Genomic DNA, 25,377 nt, shown 5'->3' with positions numbered 1-25,377 from the left:
GTCTTCCTTGTAACTACTGGAAACCCCAGTGATACCATTCCTGTTGCTTAAGACCTCATTAGGGAATCCCTGCTTCTGAAGCTCATGTTAGAAAGCAAGAATTTTTTTGCTTCATACTACAGTGGAAGCTATACAGATTTCTATAAGCCTTGGGTGAAAGACTAAACTGGTGTCTGTTCAGCAAGCACCCTGGCTTGCATTTCTCAGAACACAGGTGGTAGCTTCACAGCAGGGGTGGCAACGTCTGGGCCTCAGATGTTTTGGCCTTCAACTCCTATCAGCCCTAGCTAGCATAGCCAATGGTGAGGGATCACGGTAGCTGTAGGCCAAAACATCTGGAGGGCCACAAGCTGTCCACCCTTGCTTTACATAGAAGAGCATACCTTCTCCTTCAAACCTCTGCTATCTCTATTTTGTTTATGATGGTCTATCAAAAGCACCAGGGAGAAAATGGTCCTCCTAAGAGGCTTCTAGCAAAAAGCAACTGAACTGAAAAGGTAAGGGAGATTGTCTGCTGCTGTTTGCCTTGAAATGTACTAACTAAATGCTTTTGACAATGATGGGTTCAGTCTCATCTAAGGATCCCGAGTGGCAGCTCCTGCTCTGGGCCTGTTTTGCTTCACCTGTGGAGGTCCAACTGGGTGTCCATTGGTAACAGCACCATAAGTGCATGTTGGTCTGTGATTGGGATGGTAGCGCTTACGGTGGGGTCCTAGTTGGATGGGTTGATGGAGACTCAAGGTCTCAGGCAAAGGCCTTTCCCAGCTGGGCTAAGTTCTTTTTAATTGATGATGCTAGAGATTGAACCTGGGACCTTGTGCATGCGAGGCACATGCTGTACTATGGACCTATGGGCCCCTCCTCTATGCTGCAACACCATCAGCACTGCAAAATGCTACATACTTTCCAATACATCCAGTCTCCATCAACCCATCCAACTAGGACCCCATCATTAGTGCTACTACCATTAGTGCTACCATTACAGCTGCTTTTTACTTTTTTAAAATCCATTTGGAGATCTTTACACACATCTGCCATGTAAAGTCTAGTTTGGCACCAACCTGATCCAGCCTAGATGACCTCCTTTAGAAATCTTAAAAACCAGTTTTATGCATAATAATAGTTTAGCTACAAACATACTGTATAAACAGATCAGGAGCACGTATATACACACATATCCAAACAATATCCCATGACCAGATTAAAAACCTAACATATGCTGCCAAATGCCTGGGAGTAGAGGAAAGTCTTAACTTGGTGCTGGAAAGATAACAGTGTTGGCACCAGGCCTGCCTTGCTGGGGAGTTCATTCCATAATTGGAGGGCTGCCACTGAGAAAGCCCTCTCCCTTGTTGCTACCTTCCGAGCCTCCCTCAGAAGAGGCACCTGGAGGAGGGCCTTACATAGTGTAAGGGTAATTTCATGCTGGGAGAGGTGCTCCATCAGGTATTGTGGTCCTGAGCCATGTAAGGCTTTATAGGTCAAAATCGGCACCTTGGATTGGGCTCGGAAACATACAGGCAGCCAATGCAAGTGGTCCAGAATTAGTGTTATATATTTGGACCTTCTTGTCCCTGTTATCAATCTGGCTGCCACTTTTTGGCTGCACCTTCTGAACCATCTTTAAGGGCAGCCCCACATAGAGCACACTGCAGTAATCTAACTTACCAGAGTATAGGCAACAGAAACCAGGGTATCCCTGTCCAGGTAGGGGCATAGCTGAGGCATCAACCAAAGTTGGTAGAAGGCACTTCATGCCACTGAGCCAAACAGAGCCTCAAGTGACAAAAATGGCTCCAGGAGAACCTCCAACCTACGAAGCTGCTCCTTTGTGGGGAGTGCAACCCTATCCAGAACAAGTTGAGCACCCTTCATCGGGTCAGAAGAACCACCCACTAACAGCATCTCAGTCTTGTCTAGATTAAGCTTCAGTTTATTACCCCTCATCCAGGCCATTGTCACAGCCAAGCAGCGATCTAGCACATCCACAGCCTCATCTGATGAAGATGAAAAGGAGAACTAGAGCTGCATGTCATCAGCATACTAATGACAGTGCACTCCAAAACTCCGGATGACCCCACTCAGCAGTTTCATGTAGATGTTAAATAGCGTGGGGAATAAAACTGACCCCTGCAGAAATCGTACTGGAAAATCCATGGGGCTGAGAAATATTCCCCAAGCACCACCTTCTGGAGCCAACCATCCAAGCAGAAGTGAAACCACTGCAATGCAGTGCCTCCCACTCCCAACTCAGACAATCATTCTAGAAGGATACCATGGTCGATGGCATCGAAAGCTGTTGAGAGATCAAGGAGGATGAAGGTCACATGCCCCCTGTCTCTCACCCGACACAGGTCATCATCATACAGGGCGGCCAAGGCTGTTTCCATGCCAGAACATGGCCTGAACCCTGACTGAAATGGATCTAGATAATCAGTCTCATCGAAGAGTGTCTGGAGCTAGCTGGCAACCACCCATTCAAGGAACTTGCCCAGGAAAGGAACATTTGCTACCGGCCTAAAGTTATTAAGATTTTCTTGATCAGGAGTGATCTTACCACCACCTCTTTGAGGTGGCCCAGGACCACTCCCTCTCACAAGGAGGCATTGATTACATCCCTAACTCAGCCAGCTGTTCCCTCCCTGCCAGTTTTTATAAGCCAAGAGGGGCAAGGATCTAATACAGAAGTGGTTGCACAAGCCTGTCCAAGCACCTTGTCAATGACCTCGAGCTGTGAAGGAGGGTTGGCCTCCTTCACCTAGTGACTAGATTCTACTCCATGAAACTTTGGCATTAAAGTATACTAAGGTACTTGGTCACAGGTGTAATTTAAAACATGGCCATTTTACTTACCTTCTTAAAAATATTCATCCCCAAATCAGAGGAGAGGTCTGGAACTGCTGGTCTGCGTAGGTTGGTTAGTGACACTTTGGCAAAAGCTTCAGTGCTTAAAGATTTCTCCTCCTCGTTGCATTTCATTGTGAGATCCTACACTCCCCCAGAAAGAAAGACAAAAAACATACAGCCATGTATAGTATGGCTGGATAAGCAGCTACAAGATCTACTTTTACTATACAGTTCAAGGGGAAAAGCTCCCCTTTTCCCAGAGCTTGAGACAGTTGCAGGGACAACACTATTGGTTTTGTTTCCTTTGGATGAGAGAACTTTGGAAACTTCTGGTGCCTTTGTAATATTTGTTTTATTCATATTCAAGTGGACCCTGCAATAAAATGTGGTCATGTGGAGTGCTCCGTGTCCAGGATTCCAGCCACTCCATTACATTCCCCCTCCCTCCTGGTATTCAAGGTTTTTTTCTCTCTCACAATGGTCTGTCAAATTTTTGTAGGCACTAAGTACAGACAGTTCTCATGGGGCTGCTTTGAAGGGTTTTGCCCCTCCCAGCCCCCCCCCCCATATTTTTTGTACTTCTGTAAGCCTCAGGATACCTGCGAGTCTCCTGATGCCTCCTCTTGCGTGTGGGTGCTGTGGGTGCTGGGTTTTGGCTACATATATGTGAACACTGAGACCATCATTAGTATATAGATGATATACAACCAGAGCACAGGGTAAGTAACCTAGCTTTCTTTTTCTTTTCTTTTTTACAACAGGGCAGCAGATCTGCTAACTTTGCATGAGATTCCCAGGAACAGAAATTACTGCCCTACCCAAAGCTGCACCCCAGTTTGAGTAACGATGGCCAAAAGAGAGTGCCGTTTCCTCTTTGTTGATTCAAACAAGGTGGCTCCACACTGTTTCTCTGTCCCTTCTGTTAGTTAGAAGGCATCATCTTCTCAGACTTTGATGGGTATTATATTCTAACATTTTCAGAGCAGTTCTCACTTCTCAGCTATCAGATAACATCTCCTATGTGCTTCAACCTGTGCTGGGTTCATCCCTTGCAGAAAAAACAGTAGGGAGAAGAATGAACCTCCTACCTCATCCCCAAATGCACTGTGGGTGAGGGCTGGCCATGTGGACTTCCCTCATGTTGCCAGGGAATGTCCTTGACAGCAGAAGGCAGCACTTAGGGGTTAACCCTCAACCTGTTTGATCATAGGGGAGGTTTAGTCCAGTTCCCTCCCCAAAATAAGCATTTCAGGGATGAAGGGAGGCTGGAGAGAGAGAGAGAGAGAGAGAGAGATTTGTGTGCTCAGTCTCATAGCCACTCTGCTATGCAATCTCTACACTAAAGCCATGATGGTATTGCGATTGGTGGGCAGCCAAAGAAATATATGCAACAAGTTGTCTTAGGGCGCAATCCTAACTAAATAGGCCCCCCCGAACTCAGAGGTGACCTCCTATCCAAAGCAAGGCATGAGAAGCATGGAGGGGATTGTTCCCTCTGTGCTTCTTCTGCCCTGCTTTTTTGGCTAGACAGTCGATTGAGGCTGTCTAGCCACGGGAGCAAAGTGGAGGAGGAGCCTGCTGTACGACACATTGGATGTGTCGTACATGCAGCTACGCTCTCCCCGCCCCGGAATGCCCCCAGCCCCGCCCCTTTCCAGCCTCTCTGCGCACCTCTTGTGAGCGCGGAGGACAGGGCTGTTCCACACTGCCACCGAGGCAGTGCAGAAGTGGGGGGAGGCTGGTTCCGGGAAAACACCATATCCTACCCGCTTTCTAGCGGCCAGAGGATTTCTCCCTCCATGAATCAACCTCTGTTTGTCCCTGAAACCACAGCTACAGAGAGGGACTTTGTTCAGAGAAAACTTCCCTTGTGGGCATACCTACCCAGCAACAATTTTCCTTACCTGTGTTTTGTGAGTGTTCACCAATGAGGGAGCAGCAGCCACCATGGAACTGCTGCGTGGCCTTGGCAACTGTGGGACTTCTGGCTCAGGTGGTCTCTCAGGCTTTTCCTCTAACATATGGCGCAACCTCTGGAGATAATACATTAGGGACCACTGAGTGCCTTCCTCGGACCAATGTGGCTGAAGCAGGCATCGTAATACTGCCACGTCAAAGTAAGTGGCATAGCGAGACCTTTGGCATGGTGGGATCACCAAAGACACCCTGTCACAAATGATAAAGAAAGGAGTGCTAGGAAAGACAGAGCTCCCAAATACATATGGGTATACATCTATCCAATCAGAGGATTAGGCAAAAGACAGTAAACATTTGTATGTGCACCGCTAAAGATGTGTTTGTTTCTGTGCAGATAAAGTTGCTAATGTAACTATGGAACATAAGAAAATCTGCTTCTCTGCAATTTGCACCCACTGGTTCTAGCCCTGCCTTCTGGAGCATAGAAAACTCCTCTACTCCATCTTCTGTATGACAACAGTAAGTAATCTACCATTATGGGGCAAGGCAACCGAGAAGGCAGTGTCTATTCAACTCCAAACAGTCTTGGATGAAACTGATTATCTGGACCCATTTCAAACCAGCTTCAGGGTGGGATATGGAGTTGAGACTGCCATGGTCGCCTTGGTGGATGATCTTCGCCTGGGATCAATAGGGGGAGTGCATCCCTGTTGATTCTTTTGGATCTCTCAGCAGCTTTTGATACCATCGACTATGATATCCTTCTGGATCACTTGAGGGAGTGGGGGGCACTGTTCTGCAGTGGTTCCGCTCCTTTCTCTCAGGACAGTTCCAGATGGTGTTACTTGGGGATAGTTGTTCCTCGAAAAAGGAACTATTATGTGGAGTCCCTCAGGGCTCCATTCTATCCCCGATGCTGTTCAATATCTACATGAAAGTGCTGGGAGAGAACATCAGGAGGTTTGGGGCTGAGTGTTATCAGTATGCTGATGACACCCAAATCCACTTCTCCTTAACATCTTTATCCAAGGAAGCTATGACTCCTCTGAATGACTGCCTGAAGTTGGTAATGGGGTGGATGAGGGAGAACAAGCTGAAATTGAATCCAGGCAAGACAGAGGTGCTCATCCTGAAGGGTCCTAATTCAGGTATTGAGGTATGTCAACCAGTTCTGGATGGGATTGCACTCCCCCTGAAGGAGCAAGTTTGTAGCTTGGGGGTGCTTCTTGACCCAACCCTTCTCCCGGCACCCCAGGTGGAAGCAACAGTGAGAAGCGTCTGTTATCAACTTCGGCTGATATGCCAGCTACGTCCGTTCCTGGAACATATGGACCTGGTAACGGTGGTGCACGCGCTGGTAACCTCTAGGCTTGATTTCTGTAATGCGCTGTACTTGGGGCTGCCTTTATATTTAGTTCGGAAACTTCAACTGGTACAAAATATGGCAGCCAGGCTGGTCACAGGGACATCCCGTGGAGACCATATTATACTTGTTTTAAAATCTTTACACTGGCTGACAATTTGTTTACGAGCAAAATATAAAGTGCTGGTTCTTACCTTGAAAGCCTTACATAGTCTAGGTCCAAGGTACCTTAGGGAGCACCTTCTCCCCTACGTCCCAGTCCACCACCTAAGGTCCTCTGAGGACTCTCTGCTGCGGCTGCCTAATGTGAGACTGGCAGCCACATGGAAGAGGACCTTCTCCTTTGCTGCCCCTCAGTTGTGGAATGGCCTGCCGGTTGAAATATGCCTGCTGACCTTGTTGAAGGTTTTTAAGCAGGCATTAAAGATGCTGTTATTCTGGCAGGACTTCCCTTTTTAGAACTTCTGTTCCTTTTGCTGACTTTTGCATATTATTTTTAAGCAGTGTTATTTTAAGCTGTGTTGTATTGTTGGGTTTTTTAAACAAATTGTTTTTAGTTCAAAGTTGTTTTTACTTATATGTATGTTGTTTGTCCATATGTTTTATGTAAATGGTTTTAAAACTTTGTATATTGTATTTTAATGTTTTAACTTTTGTAAACCACCCAGAGAGCTTCGGCTATGGGGTGGTATAGAAATATAATAAATAAATAAATAGCCTTTCAGATATTTGAAGATCACAATCATGTCTCCCCGTAAGCTTTTCTTCTTCGGGCTACACATACCCTACTCTTTCAACCATTCCTCACAGGACTTGCTTTCTACACCCCTCACCAACTTGATCGCCCTGCTCTTGATGTGCTGCAGTTTGAAAATGTCCTTCTTAAAATGTGGCACCCAGAACTGGACACAGGGACTCCAAATTCAGCCTGACCAAGACAAAATAAAGCAGAACTACAGACCTCATCAGGTACTGAAAAACCAGAATTGTGTTAGGATGAACATGGTTACCGTGTTTTGTGTGCTCGGGAACCCTGATTGGACTGGATTCCCAGTTGCACAAAGAACTGTAAACTCATTCAGCTGAACACCGTTACAATTTCACTACAGACCTTCCCTGTCAACATATGGAAGTTGAGGGTGGAGGGAGCAGGGGTGGAGGGAGCAGGGGTGGAGGGTGCATCCCTGACTCCCCCCCCCCTCCTCATGCTGCCATTTTTTCTGAACACCTGAAGAGGGCTTATTACTTCCCATCATCTGGACACTCTGGTTCTGTTAATGCAGCCTAAGATTGCATTTGCTTTTTTAGCCGCCACATTGCACTGCTGGCTCATATTGTGATTCACTAAGACACCTGGCTCCTTTTTACATGTGCAGCTGCCAAGTTTGCCCCATCCTATACACTGGTGCCTTTTATTTAATTTTATCTTGTTAGTGCCAGTCCAGTGTTCAAGCCTGTGGAGATGCCTTTGAAGTTCGATCCTGTCTTCGCTGGTGTTGGCTATCCCTCCTAGCTTTATGTCATCTGCAGATTTGATAAACATGCCCTCTACACCCTCATCCAAGTCATTTATAAAAATGTTGAACAGCACAGGGCCTCAGACAGAGCCCTGTGGCACTCCACTCAAGACCTTGGGGAGGCCGTCGCTCAGTGGTAGAACACATTCTTTGCATGCAGAAGGTCCAGGTTCAGTCCCCGGTATTTTCAGATAGAGCTGGAAAAACTCCTGCCTGAAACCATGAAGAGCTGCTGCCAGTCAATGTAGACAGTATTGAGCTAGATGGACCAATTATCTGACTTGGTATAAGGCAGGTTCCTAGGTTCCTCCTTCCAGTTGGATGAGGAGCCATTAATAAGCACCTGCTGGAAACTGTTGCTCAGTCAGCTGTGGAACCATTTCACTGTAACCCAGCAGCCAAAGATCCACCCCAAATGGTAAAAAATAGTGAAAACCCCCAAACACAATAGTCTAAGGAAAGAGAAAAAAGCCCCAACCAAAAAGAGAGAGAAAGAGAGCAAAAAACCCAAAGTCAATAGCAGACTGATGAGGCCACTCACAGGGAGAGTACATGCCCCATAGCAGTAGCTGCACCCTTCTGTTGCCTGGGACTGGGTCACATGGAGGGGAAGATGCTGTTGTCCTTTAGTTATCCTTTCAAAGGATATATTTCATTCTGCCTCCAATGGCTTATCTGCAGAACTACTAGTATTTTTTTAGTTGCTATTTTAGTCTTGTTTGTAAATTGTTTTTACAATCTGTTTTATGATCTTGTATATTGCCTTGTGAATTCATGTTGATAAAGCGGTATCTGACTTTTCTAAATAGATATATAATAAATAAGGGTGCTGAAAGACTTAAAACCTGAGTGTTCAGCCTTTGCTGAAAAATGTATCTTACCATAAGGGCCCCATCTACATGGGGGATTTACTCTGGTTCTACTGAGCCTCACAGACGATCATGGCACATGACATTCCCCCCTCCCCACAACAACTGTGCATTTCCATGCTGTAAAATCTGCCTTTTTGCAAAGTCGTTTTGTGACGGATTTTCACGTCAAGCGGGCTTCAGTACGGTTTGGGAGTCTGTGTGACCTCAACTAGCAATACTGGCCTCAGTGTCAGCGAGGGGCAGTGCTGATAGGGGCAAGGGAAAGTTGCATCGTATACAAAGGACCGGACCTGCACATGATCGTGCTTTGTTTTTCCCCAAATGAGCCTTAAAAGCAGCACATTGCCGTGGGATGACTTTGGTTCCTTTGAAATCTCCGCTTCTGCCCTGAAAACAGTGTTCTAAAGAGATCTACTCAGAATTAATTCCCATTCACTTCCACTGCACTTATTCAACATGGAGCCAAGAGGGGTGGGGAAGCCTACTGTTTTGAATCTGTGCCTACCTGGAGGTACAGAGCTTCACAAGAGGGTTAATTAGCTTAAGAGGTGCTTTGTTTTTCCCCAAATGAGCTTTAGGATGACTCCTGTTCTTTTGAAATCTCCACTTCTGCCCTGAAAACAGCTCACTAAACAGGTCTACTCAGAAGTAATTCCCATTGACTTCCACTGCACTTACTCAGCACGGGAGCCAGAGCGGGGTTGGGAAGCCCATTGTTTTGAATCTTGCTTTTAGGAGCGCAGCTTCTCACATAATTTTAATGAGTTTAAAAGGTGCTTTGTTTTTCCCCAAACGAGGCTGCACTTTAGGATAATTTCTGTTCTTTTGAAATCTCCAGTTCTGCCCTGAAAACAGCCTGCTAAACATGCCTACTCAAAGTAATTCCCACTATCTTCCACTGCACTTACTCAGCACAGAGATGAGTGTTTTTTAAAGGAAGCTTGTCAATGCTGTGAGACTCCACCCACATATGCCCAAACTAATGCCTTTTTATGTCTGCCATGCAAAAGCAGTTCTTTTGTTTCGTTTTGTATACACTGCTTTAATTGGCTGTGTGTGCCATGGGAGGAGCAAATCCAGTTTTATGGAAACGCGGTTTTTAACTGAATCATGTTGAAAAGCATCTCCAATGGGCCCCAAGGTGGACTCCATACTAGTTAGCTCTTAGGTTCTAGCTTTTCTTTTTTGACTTGGCTGGGGAGGGTCTCAGCCACTTTGGGGACTGCTGCCCTGTAAAATCCCAACCAATTTTGTGCATGGCACCTATGAACTTTGATGATGTCTTCTTTTGGATTTAGAACTGGGGACGACAGTTCTAGGGGAACTAGGGGAAAATGGTAGCCTGTTACAATATATTCAGTAACAGAATGCCAAAATTAGCAGTTCAGGATATCTACCAGAACGCCAATCTTAGTTTTGTTAAATGAGCATCTTTTTAAAACATTTACAAACTTCATATGTCGGCTTGATTTTAATCTCAGTCCTGTCCTCACCCAGTCAACTACTGCACTCCCCGAAGACTGTGGGGTCTAGGATGTAGCAATTTGCTTTGATTTTGTCTTCAAGGACAAAAGAATCCCATGGAAGCTGGGTTGGTAACTGGAGCAAACAACTCCAGTTTAGTTCTTCCCTGCCTGTTGCTAGGCAACAAAATCCCCCCCCCCTTTCCAGTTCAGTGTGGAATGATCAACGGGTTCAGCAAATGAGGAGAAATTAATGACGCAGGCTAGAGGATCTGCCTGCAGCTTCATTGCCATAGCAACCGCCCAGCTCAGTTTCCGACACTGATTGCTTCATTTTTGCTGTCTAAAAACCAGTTCTTTCCTCCTTTGGGCACTTTGAAGTCACATGCTAAATAACTGAGAAAAAGGAACAACTCAATAACTACAGTACTTCAGGAAAGGCAAATTTTGTTTTGTTTTTGAAAGTGTGTGTGCGTGCGTGCACGCGCGCGCACACACGTGTGCTTTTTTCTTCTGTATATATGCTGGGGCAAAGAGAGTCTGTATTTCCACTCCCCGCCACCACGGGTCCGTGGTAAAGGGTGTCTTTTATACACTGCAGCAGAAGTGTAGGAGCAGCTCTTCCATGGCTTCATCCCACAGCACTGCTGTAATATTTAAAGTCCTGGCACCACCTGAATGGGGCCAATCTCGTGTGTCCTCCATAAAACACAATCACCAACTGGCTGGGATCAGGCCAGTAAATATGAATCGTTAAATACCTTCTCTAAATTATCTTTAAACAAATTATTTAATTATATAAACTATTTTTCTGAAGAATAACACGTGTGCCCGAGGTTCTTGCAAGGGAAACCATTACCTTTATAAAATGTCTTTGAATGTCTTAAACACTCAGGTTTATTTAGCCTGGTAATAGCTTAGGCTGCAAGTACAGTCTCCTTAAGTATTCTAACAGACAGACTACCAGCCCGGGCACAAAACAAAAACGGGCAAAGAAGGAACACATGCTAGTGGTTGCTTGCACAAATTATAACACCTCGGAAGGCTCCAGTAGGACCATTAGACAGGAAGGTGCTGGAGCATTGCAGTAGTGCTGTGGGACAAAGCGAAAGCTGTCCCACCCCCACACCCGCATGATAACATATATGGGGCACCATTGTTAAAGCAGCAAAGTCCCCCCCCCCCATCTATATGTTAAATGAACTCCTGTGAGATCTGACTGACACCAACAGGGAAAACTAAAAAGTAATCATTTTTAACATATGCAGTACAGCACACAGTTCATATTCTAAATCTGTTTCAAAGGATATATTTAGCTAGACAATTTGAGGTCTCCCTTCGTAACATTTAAAGCAGGAATCTGTAGATTTAACTCTATGAACTATGGTGTATGTGTGTGTGCGAGAGAGAGAGAGAGAGAGAGAGACCTGAAGAACATCTGCCTTCTACAAGATGAATTTATACCTAGGATATGGTGGTCCTTTCTCCTGGGATGCTTGGGATGACACACTTCCCTCAATGGAGTTTCCACGGTGACAGCCTGAAAACACAGGCCTCGAAGGCATGGAATCTGGCTGGGCTGTTTCACACACTACCTGCAGTCCCTGTAGATTTTTTGTTTTCACAGAAAGAAATGCAATAAAATGTATAGTTTGCTTTTCTATTTAATATGAAATCAACACCATTGTTGCTATTAATTGGAGAAAGTGAATCTTCATTTGCCCTCCTGATAGTTTCACCATAGGAGCAACTATTGGAGTCTTCTTAACAAGGCTACAGTACACTAAAGTAGCAGTCCTTTTGTACAGTTGCTTGATAAAAAGCCTCATTTAATTAAATTGGAGTTACTTCCACATAAACATGCATAGGACTGGACTGTATTTATTTATTATTTATTATATTAAGGATGTACTGTCATGGTACAGCAGTGAGCTTGGGGAACTCAGCCTTGCATCTACCATGCTGGAATCTTGGCTTCTTTTCTCACTGCTTCACTTCTCTGTTAACATTATTTGTAAAATGAGGAACTGGGAGATGAGAATTCTCACATAAAGCAAAACCGTAGTTAAAGCGGGGGGGATTAGTCCATGATGACTGCACTATTCAAACTCATGGCACACCCCAATCTCTGAAATGACAGTGTTCATGTTAAACTGTATTTAAATCTGAGAGAGAGATCAAGCTTTCTGCCTGATGTACAATGTTTCTAGGTGCAAGGACCGTTTTACACACAGAGGAACAATCAAACATAGAATCCCCCCACCAGCAGTCTCAAGTAGTACAGTCTCAACAGAGCTGATCACATGATTAATGTAACTATGTAGTGCAGACAATGTCAAAGTGTCCTCAAGGCAGATCTTAGAGACCATGATAAGACATATGGGAGAAGGCAGTTTCATAGAGTGTTTGCAGATACAATCTTTGTGATTGAAACTCTGATAAACTAAGGCCTAGCTTTCACTCAGCTGGTAAATGTGCTCTTAGGCTGTACCACATAAGACTGCACGTAAGAGCTCACATTATATAATGTATTTACTTTATTCATTTACAGTAGTTATATACCATTATTTGATTAAAGAAAAGTCTCATCCTCAGAAAAATATTCTTACATATAGAAAACTAGCATGTTAGGGAGAAGGCTGGACTAGAACCCCTTTCCTTGGTATGATAATTTTCTATGTCCAGGGAATTTTTCTGTATGGAGGAGCATTCTATCCTGTGAGCACCACAGCTGCAGTCTGAAGTAGTACAGCTGAGATGCAGATTTACCACTCTACGTGCAAGCAAATACAAAATGGGGAGCAGGGATAGCGCATATACATAATGTTCCTGAGTTTGAGTGGGGGACTGAATTTGTAGATTGGGTCTCAGTGATAAAGGCACATCAAAAAGAATTGTGGGTACCTCTTCCACGCTTTCCCTGAAGACTTAACTAAAGTCCTGAACCTCCTGCAGCAAGGGGGAGCAGACTTCAGGCCTGTGAGATCTACTTTGTTTTAACTACAACCCCAAGGTTCACCAATCAGAACCAGCTGTAAAATGGTGGCTTGGGAGCAGAACAAGTTACCACTTTTACCCCAGGAGGCATACACTGGAATAATCAGCATACATAAATTAACTCTACATCTGAGTTACTACCAGCCATGGGTTTTAACAGTCCAATATAGAACTAAAACTGCTATTGTTAAACAGCTGGTAATTAGAGGCCCTTGCTAATCTACTGCAAATAACCCAGATAAAATTGGCCCACCCCTGTCCTATAGAAGATAATCTTACGGTATCTGGCCTTTGGTGGCTGAGGTTAAGCAGATACAGCTGCGTTTAGCTTTTGTTATTTCAAATTCTACTTGTATTTATATTATACAAGGAGATTTCTTTAGATTACTGCCAATAACCCCAAGTTTCCAAAGGGACTGTGGCTGCTATAAAGTAAATAAAAATAAGGGCACCACTGTTTCCTAGGAAAGAGCTTCTTTTACGAAGGGTGCCTCCGCAGGCAAGGTTTTTATCATACCATTGCCCTGCTTCATTCATGGAACAGCTGCACAACATCTTTTGATTGGGAGTGATAGGAGCCCTCCATCTGGAAGCATCCTAAGTAATATTTCCCTAGCCCAGTTCTCAGCTCAACCCTCCTCCCTCATTACTTCCCATGAAACTGTCTATCCTCAGTGATTACCTCTGTATGCCCAGCATCCAGATTAGGAGATTCGCATGTCAGTGTCTGATTTTTGATCGGAGAACTTCTCTTTGCTGGAAAATTAAAGAGTTTGTTAGTGCTTAAGCTGTGCAAACTGTAGGAGCTCTGAAATTGTCTTTGGGCTAGAAAGTGGAGTCTACATTTTAAAATAAAAAACAACCAAACAAAAGCCTTCTTTTTAAATCATACATACAAAACTAGCCATCTTTAATTAATACACCAGCGTGTTCTAGAGAACCCTGATTCACAGAATCTGGAGTCCAAAACACATGTTACCATGGTAAATAATATACAAAGTATTCTTGGTGAGTTGAGAGTTAATACTTAGAGGTGGGGCTTTCTGCCTCCTAATGGAGAGTTAATACTTGGAGGTGGGGCTTTCTGCCTCCTAATGAAGTGGGTGGGAAGAAGTAGCCCTTTGTGGTGTTTGTTAATTTGGCTGTTGGCATTACTATAGTTAGAGCCTCTGAGCCTCATTAGTGTTACATCTAAAATAAAGAGTTGGCTCCCCTCATAAGAAGCTAGCATCTGTCCTTTGGTTAAAAACTAGACTGCTAGAGAATACCTCTGAAACTTTATTGCAACAATTACTAAGTACTCTTCCACCACTAATGCTTCTGGGACACAGTCATGGGTAGGGACTGACAGCATAGTTACGTCCCATTCCAGCATCATATGGCCAGCTCTGTCTTTAGGCAGATTGAGGCAGCTGCCTCATGTGGCAAGTGCTGCGGCGGAGGGTGGGGGTCAGGCAGTGGTGGTGAGGTGCTAGAGGACAGAGCTGTGTGTTCTAAGCTAGCTTGCTGCCCTCTGGTGCAGTGGAGGCAGCTAGTGTTGAAGTACAATTCGACTGCCTATCCAGTTAGCTTCTGTATGTGGAATTAGGGGGTAGAGCATCTTGTAATTCAACTCAGGCCGTAAAAATGGCCTGGCCTGGCCGTGCAGCATCAGTAAGGCTTAACTGTGCCAGTAATGCAGTGTTTGTACCATGATTTGCTTTCTTAAAACATTATTGGAGCAGCCATGTCACAGTGGCTCCCATGCTACTGAGAGTTAGGTGATCCCACTATACCATCTGGTCCATCTCCCAACTGAATTGTTTTAAAAATGTAATATTTCACTCTGCTGATGTCTACAGTAAAATTATATTCATGCTACTCCAATCAGTGCTCCCTCTATCCCCGTTAAGCTCCAGGAATGAGACGGCATGTCTGATTTGTAACTCCAGATTGTCATAGCCCTCAGTATGGTATCCAGCTATACGGTGATGATTTTTAAAATATGCAGCAAATCCATCCCTCTAATTACAGTTCACTTCCGTCCTTGTTAACAGCCTCATAAGATCAGGGATGCAGCATCTCCTGGAGATGCAGTGGTGCAAAGCCCAGTCCTTTATCGTGCATGTTCAAGTACTGTACTGAGACAAAAACCCAGTCACCAGGAGCCTGTTTCCTCTCTGTCTTGCTGTTCTGTCCTTCGCTCATTTTTGGTCTCCCAAACCCTTTCGGGAAGTGTGGAGACTTTTATACTCTTCCTGAAACAGCTTCTGGAATCAGATGGAAAAGAAGAGTGTGAGCAAGAGGAGGAAACCCTCTCTTCTTATCTCATTCCTCTACCTCTCTTCTGCCATCCCCTCAAACAACCTTAAATGTCCATTGATCCAGTAATAATAACAGAAGGAACTCAAATGGCAATTTTTATATGGAAGAAAAAGGTTTCCATTTGTTAATACTTTTACATATATAACAATATCACACACCTGTGATTATATTCCTGATGGGCTTAACCAGTGCAGTAAAGGCAGTAACTTCAGGATGCCTGTGCTCCCACATTGGCTGCCAAATAACCAGGCCACTGGCCAGACGGAAAGTCAGATCAGATTCCTAAAAAGACATAAGAAGATGGCAACATATCTGGATTTGTTGGAAAGATCTGATGAAGAAGAGTGTTGATATTGATCTGGGTCACATGACACAACAGCCCATCATAGCTTCATTTACCCATGGGGCTGTTGTGTTGTGTCAGGCACCCATGGGCACCATTTTTGCATGGTACTCACAGGCGCCTGACTTGCCATGGCTGGTCATGTTGCGCAAACCCAGGTGGCAGGGGTTGTTTGAGTTTAGACAACCCTCAAATAACCCATGGCTTGTTTTAAGTTTTTTTGAGGGTTGTCTAAGTGTCAAACAACCCCTGCCACCTGGGTTTACTCGACATGGCAGGCTGGGCACCCATGGGTGTCATGCAGAAATAGTGCCCAGAGTTCCTTGTTCCAAAACCTGATTCAGAAGTCCTTTTGAATACACACTACCCCCACCCCCTGGTTTCATACCTGTAATCAGGTTAGGGTCCCCATCACATCTATGTGTATGCATGGGTCAGGGGTGGGGAATTCATCCTTTTATTATTCTTCAACCAAACTGATTCTGAGTACAATAAGTGGAGGAGTCAAAGGAGGTATAATCCATCTTTGTGTTTGCAACCAGCCAAATCTAAACCAGAAATTAGTGGGCTGCAACTCCCATCAGGCCTATCCAGCATAGTCAATGGTGAGGGGTGAGGGGATTTGCAGTCCAACAACATCTGGAGGGCTACATATATGTGTATAGTATAGGTGAACCTGAGGGGAAACAAAACAGAGCCAGGGTCATGGGTGAAGGGTGAAACTGGGGTGAAGCAGGTGGAAAGAGACATAGTTGCTGTCTTTTCCTTGAAAGTGGATCTGTCCATTTAACAGCTGCACAGCAGATAGAAAATCAAGAGGACTAAGATAAAACCTGTACTGTTGACTTTCTTCCTCTAAGGCAGCTGTTAAACCCCCCCAGCTCTTTGAGGGGGAAAAGAGGACAACACTAGAACCCATGGATGGATTCAATTGTCCAACTTTGGTCAACAGTGCTTAAATATTTTACCTTAAAATGCAGTCCGATACAACAACAACAATCCCCTCCACCACACACACACACACACACACACACTTCCTATAAATCCAATTGGATTACACACAGGGTGGAAGAGAACAAGACTGAGGTTTTCTTGCATGTCATATGTAAAATCTATTAAGCACTATTACAGTAATTTAGAAGATTCTTTAGGCAGAATCTGTTCCTACTAGTATCAGACATATCCTTTCCTTCACCACTTCTTCTCCACTTACTTTACTTGAAGCACTTACCTTAATCCTATGAACCAGAGGAGCAAACAAGAACACAAAGAGCTCCACAGTGGCCATGGAATTCTGAAAGAACTTCCTTCTGTTGTTCTCTTCTTCTTCATTGATGCTGTCACGCCTTGGATGCCCTGGAGATCCCTGGTTTTCAATCTGGTGGATGAAAGCACTGCTGCTCCCCCTCCAGCTGGATCCCCTGTCTCCTCCTCCTCCTCCTCCTCCTCCAAAGTGGTCATTGCTGCAGTCTTGAGGAGCTTCCAGCAACATCCAGTGGAGGGTGTGAAGAAGCTTCGTCTCTGCAACTCCAAGTTTGTCCTGATGTCCTAGATGGAAAAAATACAGCAAAGGATTATGGGTCCTTGATCATGCAGTGCAGCTTGAGATGAAGGCCTGGTTAGCTTGTAAGCCACAAAGCTAAGCACAGACCACCAGACTAGTAGCTACCTAAGACCTCAGTGAAACTCCTGTATCTGCTGCCCACTTTGGGAGTGTCAGGCACATGACAGGACACAAGAAATGGCTGGGAGGCCGCATCTGGCTTGATAATTTCATGAGCTACCCTGTCTTATTGTGACACATAGTTTCTAAGGGCATGACTCAAAAAAAGACAAAATTAAATTAAAAGTTTAAACATTCTCCTCCAGGCTGAGGCAATGGACTGTTACCATGTTCCGTTTGGTTAACCAGAAGTTCTTTATTGCTTCTTTGTATCTCAGGATTTGGTTGTTTTTCTATTGTAAATATGCTTTAATTGTTTTTTAAACCTGTGCTGCACTTACATAGGCACAGATACAGCGTCACAGAGCTGTCTTTCAGTGTCTATTTCATTCATTAAAGCTACAAGTGTCTTTGACGAGGAAGTTGGTATCCATAGCCCGCTTGGAGTAATACCCACCTTTCCTGGGGCTTCCAGATCCACAAAACAGGAAGCCTTTTGATGTATGCAGTCTTCCAGAGACAGCTAAAGCCATCTTCTTTTTAATTAGCACTTTGATAGTCTCATCTCTTACCCCCAAAGGTCAGAAGAGGATCTTCCTGCTTATGTGCTACTCCTCTGATTGGTGAAGTCAGTTGGGCAATTGCCCCTACCCCCCAGCCAAACATAATAAAAATAGAATATGGTTCTTTATTCTTTTCTCCCTCTGGTCCCTCTGACCACCTGAAGATGCTGTGCTTGTTGCAACTCTCCCAGTCACCCCTGCATTATGATTATTTTACCTCAAAGAGTTTAGCGTAGGCTATCAAGCTTTTTATGTGTTTATTTACAAGTAACCCACACTGTTTCCCCCTTTTATCTCTTATTACATTCCTTTAATAAGTATCTTCTTTCAAGTTAGACCAGTGGTTTTGAGTGTGAGTCTCTGGCGATTCCAAGACAAGCTTCTCTCCCCACCTCCCTCGTCACTCAGGCCTATCTACTTGTGTTTACCTATTTGCACCTGTGAGGAAGTGAGGGGAAAGCAGGTTGCCTACCCATGGTGATGGGAGGCCCCAGCTGGTCACTGCCATACCCCAGCCAGATAGCTAGCTTGTAGTGCTGGGGGTGCCCCTACTCAGGATTAGAGGGGAAAGGGTGCAATGACAGCATCCTACCAATCAGATAGAAACATGCACAACTGGCCTGCCTCACAAGGATGTTGTGGCATGGCAAAGCATTACAATCCCTTTCCTGAGAATTCTCTCCATCCTCCCAACTGGGCTCCCCACTGCCTTATTTGAAATCTAACTGCATTACTAATGAAGGCGGAAGAAAAGCACATACCAAATAATTATAAGCCTCTCTTTATTTTGTCAGGCACTTACTGACACCTTCATTTTTGTGTCTGACTGTATCCTTTTAAGAGCCAGAACCTACTTGAATGTAGCACTCTATAATTGTTTTCAAGATGGTAGACAGATACATCCACATAGGAAGCTGCCTTGTACTGAGTCAGAACCTGAGTCCATCTAGCGCAGTATTGTCGACACTGACTGGCAGCAGCGGCTCTCCAGGGTTTCAGGCAGGATTCTTCCCTAGCCCTACTTGGAGATGCTGGGGATTGAACCTGGGACCTTCTGCATCCCAGGCATGTGCTCTGTCACACTGAGCCATGGCCCCTCCCAGGCAACCTCATCTGTCATAGGTCTTCTTTTCCCATTCTGTGCCTTCCACCATGTTGTTACCGATGATAATTGTCTCCCCTGCTATCCATTGGGCTCTCTGGCCCTTTTAAATGTTTCCATCATCATAATTAAATACTGGTTCTTCAGCGGAGGCTTTCCTAAACCATCACATTGTCCTCAAAGTCTGCTATCCACATTTTCTATTGTTCTCATGTATTCCTCATTATGCCCCATCCTCCTGTGTCCTGTCCATCTTAGGATGTCCGTTGTTGTTGTTGTTCAGTCGTTAAGTCATGTCCGACTCTTCGTGACCCCAGACCATAGCTCGCCAGGCCTTCCTGTCCTCCACTCTCTCCTGGAGCGTGCTCAAGTTCGTATTCATTGCATCAGTGATGCTATCTAGCCATCTCATCCTCTGCCGTCCCCTTCTCCTTTTGCCTTCAGTCTTTCCCAGCATCAGGGTCTTTTCCAGAGAGTTTTCTCTTCGCATTAGGTGGCCAAAATATTTGAGCTTCAGCTTCAGTATCTGTATGGTGTAGTGGCAAGAGCGTTGGACTGGGAGCTGGGAGATCTGGGTTCTAGTCCCCACTCGGCCATGGAAGCTCACTGGGTGACTTTGGCCCAGTCACACACTCTCAGCCCAACCTACCTCACAGGGTTGTTGCTGTGAGGATAAAATGGAGAGGAGGAGAATAATGTAAGCCGCCTTGGGTTCCTTGCAAGAGGAATAAAGGCGGGATATAAATGCAATAATAAATAAAATAAGTATCTGTCCTTCCAATGAGCACTCAGGCTTGATTTCCTTTAGGATTGACTCATTTGACCTCCTTGCAGTCCAGGGGACTCGTAAGAGTCTTCTCCAGCACCACAGTTCAAAAGCATCAATTCTTCGGCGCTCAGCCTTAGGATGTCCACCTATTATCAAATAGCAGTAGTTTATTCTAGCAGTTACTTTTGCAGTAAAAGTACTTCACTTCTGTACTGACTACACCACCAGTACTGTGGTGAGTAAATTTAATAGTGTGTAAACAGTACAGAAGTTAAATGCTTTCCTGCTGACCTTACTGCTGGAGCACATTACTGCAGTTTGAAAATGTAAATGAAAACACAGATCGGAAGGCCCATGGATAAGGACCTTAGCATTTCTGTGTACCACACCTAATACAGCTTGATGCTAAACAAACTTTAAACAGCAGTAAAAGAAGTTGAGTAATTCCTCTTTCTACATATAATCAGTAGCTGAAAATCACAGAGTTTACAACTTGTTTAAAGCAAGTCTTTCTAATTAAACAAAACCTTCCCCCGCCCACCCTGTCTCTCCTATTGGAGCTGATGGGAGATTCAGATAACAAAGACCAATAGTCACCATTCCTGTGTGGTAGCCTGTTTGACATGCCCATCGCATCTGCTATCCAAATTGCGGGGTGGACATCAGTGGAAAGTAAATATCATGTCTCATAAGGTTATAATACAATAATGCCAAATGAATCCAACCTAAGGATAATACATGGAAATATGGGTAATATTATCTTCTAGGATGGGGGAGGGGAGCAGGCATCTGGAACCCCACAGGGGAGGGAAAGCTACTTGGAGGGCAATTGAATGGGGAGATGGCAGACAAGGAAAAGTTTTAGCATCCCTTTTCCCACACCTCACTCCCACCCTGCTTCACCATTTGCAGTTATCTATCTAGAAACAGCTTTTTGTTGTTGTTCAGTCGTTAAATCATGTCCGACTCTTCGTGACCCCATGGACCATAGCACGCCAGGCCTTCCTGTCCTTCGCTCTCTCCCAGAGTGTGCTCAAGTTCATATTCATTGCATCAGTGATGCTCTTCAAGTAAAAAGAGGAAATAATTGGGAAAATGTTACAAACCTCTACATATCCCCAAAGCACACAACCCATGGGAAGTTGCAGGGACTTAGAAGAGGGTCTATGGGAGGGCATTCTGCCTTCTGGTCCAATCACAAGTTGAGGGGGAAAAGAGTAGGGGAGATCCCATACATCCACTAGCAATTGCTTGTATCACCTTAGGGTGGCTTAACTCACACCTCGAGAACCATAGATCTAAACTGCATTGAACATCATTATCATATTTGTAGCATGATGTCTAGCAATAGTTGTTAATCTAACATGCACACTAACCTAACTTGTTCCGATTTGAAAGCAGAGTGGCTGTGCAGTGAAGAACATGTGGCAAGGCAGCTTGGACCAGTTCCCAGCGAGAAATGCTCTGGATGGCTTCAGAAAGGGCCGGTGAAAGACCATGAAGCTTGTTCTCGACCAAAACTCTTTCAAATGACTGAAATGAAGGTGGAAGGAAAATGAACTTAGTACATGTTCATAAAATACTTGGTAGATTCCCTTTTTGGGCACATTTCTGCTTTCCATGGAATCTAGTTAATTAATAATAAACTTATAGTAAGTAATCTCCACTAAATACAGCTCTGCATCACAAGCCTGATACGCATTTTGTACCGGTGTTTCCTGCATCGAACTGCACACCATGCACTTATCTTTAAAAACTCATGCATGTAGGAACCCTGTTTGGGCCATTGCTTTCTCAGACATCTCAGAGGGGAGTGGGAACTGTAGGCCAAAACTTTTTGGAGGGCCACAAGTTGCCCCTGCTGTAGAGCAATCACAAAATATACACACATGTGTGAATCAGATATCTTGTTTCATACAGGTTGTGCAGAACTCTTGGACAACACTGAATGCAAAATGAAACACTGACAGATGGTTAAGAAATGTATACGACGTTTTAAAAGACAGAGCAATATATCGTCATCATGATATTTCTTTTAAATAACATCAGAATAACATGAATGCCACTTTTGGGGTCAACAAAGTACTTTGGTATTATATTGTTTGCATGCAGCTTACCAGCATAACCTCAGGCTGACTATGGATACAATCCAGCCAAAATTAAAAGTGGTTGTCCCATCGATTCCAACCGGACAGAATAAAACATGTGCTTACGACTCCCATTGATATCAGTGGAAGTGAAATTAACTTAACTTTGAGGGAGATGGTTATATATTTTCATTCATCAACATGACAGTGACTCTTAACTCTATTTCCTTTGAAAGGGTCATTCACTGTGTCTAAGAGAAGCTTGTTAAAAACAGATAGGCTCTAGGAAAAAGTTTCACAGCTTTCCACAAGCATTGATCAAACCCCTTTTATTGGGATGTACATACAGTTGGAATGTGTACAGCTAAGAGTTGCTGGGGTTAGTGTGCTGATGTCTTGGCATGTGACTAGCAGAGAAACCTTTAACAGAAATTTCTTATTTACTAAACCATCTCTTGCTATATTTATTTTATTTTATTTATTACATTTATATCCCGCCTTTTTTCCTCCAAGGAACTCAAGGTGGCGTACATAATCCCCCTCCTCCTCCATTTTATCCTCACAACAACAACCCTGTGAGGTGGGTTGGGCTGAGAGTCTGTGACTGGCCCAAAGTCACCCAGTGAGCTTCCATGGCCGAGTGGGGACTAGAACCCGGATCTCCCGACTCCCAGTCCAGCACTCTAGCCACTACACCATGCTGGCTATAGGCCCCCAAACCTTCCTACATAGTTATTGAGGTAATTATTTTTCCCTGAAGGGTCAAGACCAGAAATTGTGATATCATCCACAGCTATTAATAACTATCCTTCTGGCAATTTACTCATTCACAAGTTGTTCAGCCAATCTGAATGTGTTAAATGAGATATATAAGACTGAGCAAATATGACCTAGAGAATGTTTCAAATGCCATTCTTTCCCATTCTCAAAAGTCATCATTTAGCGCTCTCACTCTCTTCGCCTCCACTCTCTGGTAAATAGTGTGATAGATCATGAATGTGATTATGGAAAAAAGCTAAACATGACCTTAACAGGAGCTGGGAAAGAATTAGTCTTCCCTAGATTTTGCCTGCTTATCTTTTTGAAACAATTGTCTTTTTTGCTCACATAGTAAGGGCTTCTGAATACATAGAGGGCTGGACTTGGTGGCTTTGGAGGGTTTTCTGGCTATGTGAACACACAGATTAGAGCCTATCTACATATTCAGCAGTGTCATGTGGTCCAACTTTACTACATTAAACTGTAGCTGGCATTCACATGTTTGAAGGCTTTCCCATGGTGTGGGGAGAGGAGATTTTCCTATGTGGCATTTTGTACACAAAATGTAGCATTTTGTGCTGAAGGCTAATCTAGAAATGTTCTCCTCAACATGCTTCTTTCCTATCTGCTGAGATTCTTTTTTTTCCCATTCAGGCACCATTCAAAAGTGCAATTCTATCCACAGACTAAAGTTTTATAGAAAGAGCTGTAGTATGTGATCCGGCTGCAGGTATAGATCATTTCTAGTATAGATGCATGCATGGAAACATCAAACAATAATGACTGCGTACTGCAATTAACATTTCAACATTTCCAGTAAAATGATTTATGGCACACACTTCCCAGATGCCATCTGTCAGGGTGGAAACTGAGCTGATAGAACCCCAGAGCAGTTCTGATTCTGAGGAGGATCAGCAATCTGTGGGAGAGGAGCCAGCTCATCCCTCACAGCCACAGCAGCTGGCAGAGATTCCTTCTGCCAGCATTCCTGAGATAGATAGTGACCCTGGCAGTGAGAAAGTGCGGGAACAGGGCTTGCTAGATGCTCGACGCAGACGCAGGGAGCGACGAGCGATGGAGAGCGTGGAAAGGAGGCATAGTGCCCATTTGGCGCACAAGCAACAGCCGCCTCCCGTGGACCCAAGGGAAAGAGGGAGAATCTCTCCCTAGCCCATAAGTTTAGGGTCTTCAAGTGACTGTCCTTCAAATGGGGACCAACTGCCTAACCTGGAACATAGGCTACCCTGCTGTTCCTTACTTTAGTTGCTGGTGATTAGCATCTGAAAGAGTCATTAAGTTATAAAAGGATTAAAGCCTTGAAAAGAATCCTTTTGTCTGTGTCTTGAGTTGGCTATTGGACTCTACTGAAAGAGGCCGCTAGGGCGCTCCTGACAGCATCCGGTAAAACAGAATCCTGGAGTGAGTTATTGACACTCCCACTGGGACAAGCCTCTGGCCCAGGGGTCTGTAGTTAATCCACCCCTAATATTATTCATATTTTCTAAAAGATGAGGAACTGAGGATGAGAGAGGCCATATCCATATTACAGACTAACAATCATTTCCTCCTCAAAGGAAAGTAAATATTTAGTTCTGTGAAGCGCAGGGATCGGGGGGGGGGGTCGGTCAGGGCTAGAGATCTCTAACATAATTCTCAGCATGCTACCACATTACAAATGCCCTGGATATTTGCAGGCAAGTCATGCCAATTAAAACCATATAGCACAGATATAAATATATATTGTAGCAAAGACAGAAAAAAACTTCCCCAAGGCCAGTCATTAAATCAATAATCCTGGTTTGTACTAGCAGTGGTATTAAGTGGCAAATCGTGAGTTGATTCACCCATGATTTGTGGGGACGCCACTTCCAGTTTGCAGCAACAACCTACAAATGCCCCACTCAAAGGTTGTTAATGTGACGTCCAAACCTGGACACTTTGGGCTGTTCATGGGTTAAACTACCCAAAGTTAACCCACAAACAGCCCCATTGTCTGGTAGCTGATCTGCACCAACCACAGATGCATAGATTGCATAGATGCTTTTATCTGTACTCTCAAATAAACAGGAAGGTAGCCATGCTGTCCATAAGAAACATTCCAAAATTAGTGTAATATTAGTGTAATATCTTTATTAGGTCAATCAAAAGACCACAAAAATTGTGCAGGCTTGCAAAAATTTATATCTCGAAAGCTTGCACAATTTTTGTGATCTTTCGGTTGCCCTAATGAAGATATTTCACTAATGTGGATTTTGGAATTTATCTGTAGTGCATTTTTTAGCTATGAAGTAGGTGATCTGTGTGTAGAATCTTGGGTGATACTAGCCCTATTCAGGTGTTATATTTACTAATAAGCTGAATATGTGAGTGGAGCCATGCCAAGTAGCTCTGCCTCCAATGTCATGCATATCAAGCAGCCCCTCCCTAATTACAGGCTGCATGGAAGCCATCACATGTACAACTCAGGGTGAAGGGCTACTTGACATACAGTGTTGAAGTGGAGCTACTTGGTGTGGCCCCACTCACGTCTTCACCTTACTACTACATATAATACCTGAATAGGGCTATTCTGTGATGTGTGATCTTGCTATATGTGGGTATTTAGTAGGCTACTGAATACACTTATATAGTAAGAGTACATCTTGCTGATATTGGCTACTGACCCAGAATATTCACTGATCATATTAATACCACTGGTGGCCTCTGTTCACCCCGTTCCCTAGAGATCAACCCCTTTCTGACATTCAATAAATGTGCATGTGGGGTGGGACCGGTGCCGTCCCCCAACCTACATGCATTCTTTTTAAAGTG

General features: G+C 44.3%; 1 protein-coding gene across 3 annotated transcripts in view; it reads right to left on the bottom strand.

Moving 5' to 3' along the window:
* The window catches only part of UNC80 (unc-80 subunit of NALCN channel complex), a 168,625-nt gene that overhangs the window by 131,800 nt on the left and 11,448 nt on the right, over positions 1-25,377 (bottom strand). For all 3 annotated transcript variants that reach the window (XM_084819218.1, XM_084819210.1, XM_084819202.1), the window contains exons 3-9: positions 21,097-21,253; positions 16,855-17,171; positions 15,439-15,562; positions 13,659-13,732; positions 11,444-11,583; positions 4,752-5,013; positions 2,854-2,988 (exon numbers count right to left, since the gene is read on the bottom strand). In XM_084819218.1, coding sequence (XP_084675344.1) covers positions 2,854-2,988; positions 4,752-5,013; positions 11,444-11,583; positions 13,659-13,732; positions 15,439-15,562; positions 16,855-17,171; positions 21,097-21,253 — 1,209 coding nt within the window. The remainder of the gene's footprint in view (positions 1-2,853; positions 2,989-4,751; positions 5,014-11,443; positions 11,584-13,658; positions 13,733-15,438; positions 15,563-16,854; positions 17,172-21,096; positions 21,254-25,377) is intronic.

This window comes from Heloderma suspectum, chromosome 1, assembly GCF_057233095.1.
Source record: "Heloderma suspectum isolate Gila_16-S chromosome 1, 16-S_ref, whole genome shotgun sequence".
NCBI classification, from domain to species: domain Eukaryota; kingdom Metazoa; phylum Chordata; class Lepidosauria; order Squamata; family Helodermatidae; genus Heloderma; species Heloderma suspectum.
This window is presented reverse-complemented; position numbering and strand designations above follow the sequence as displayed.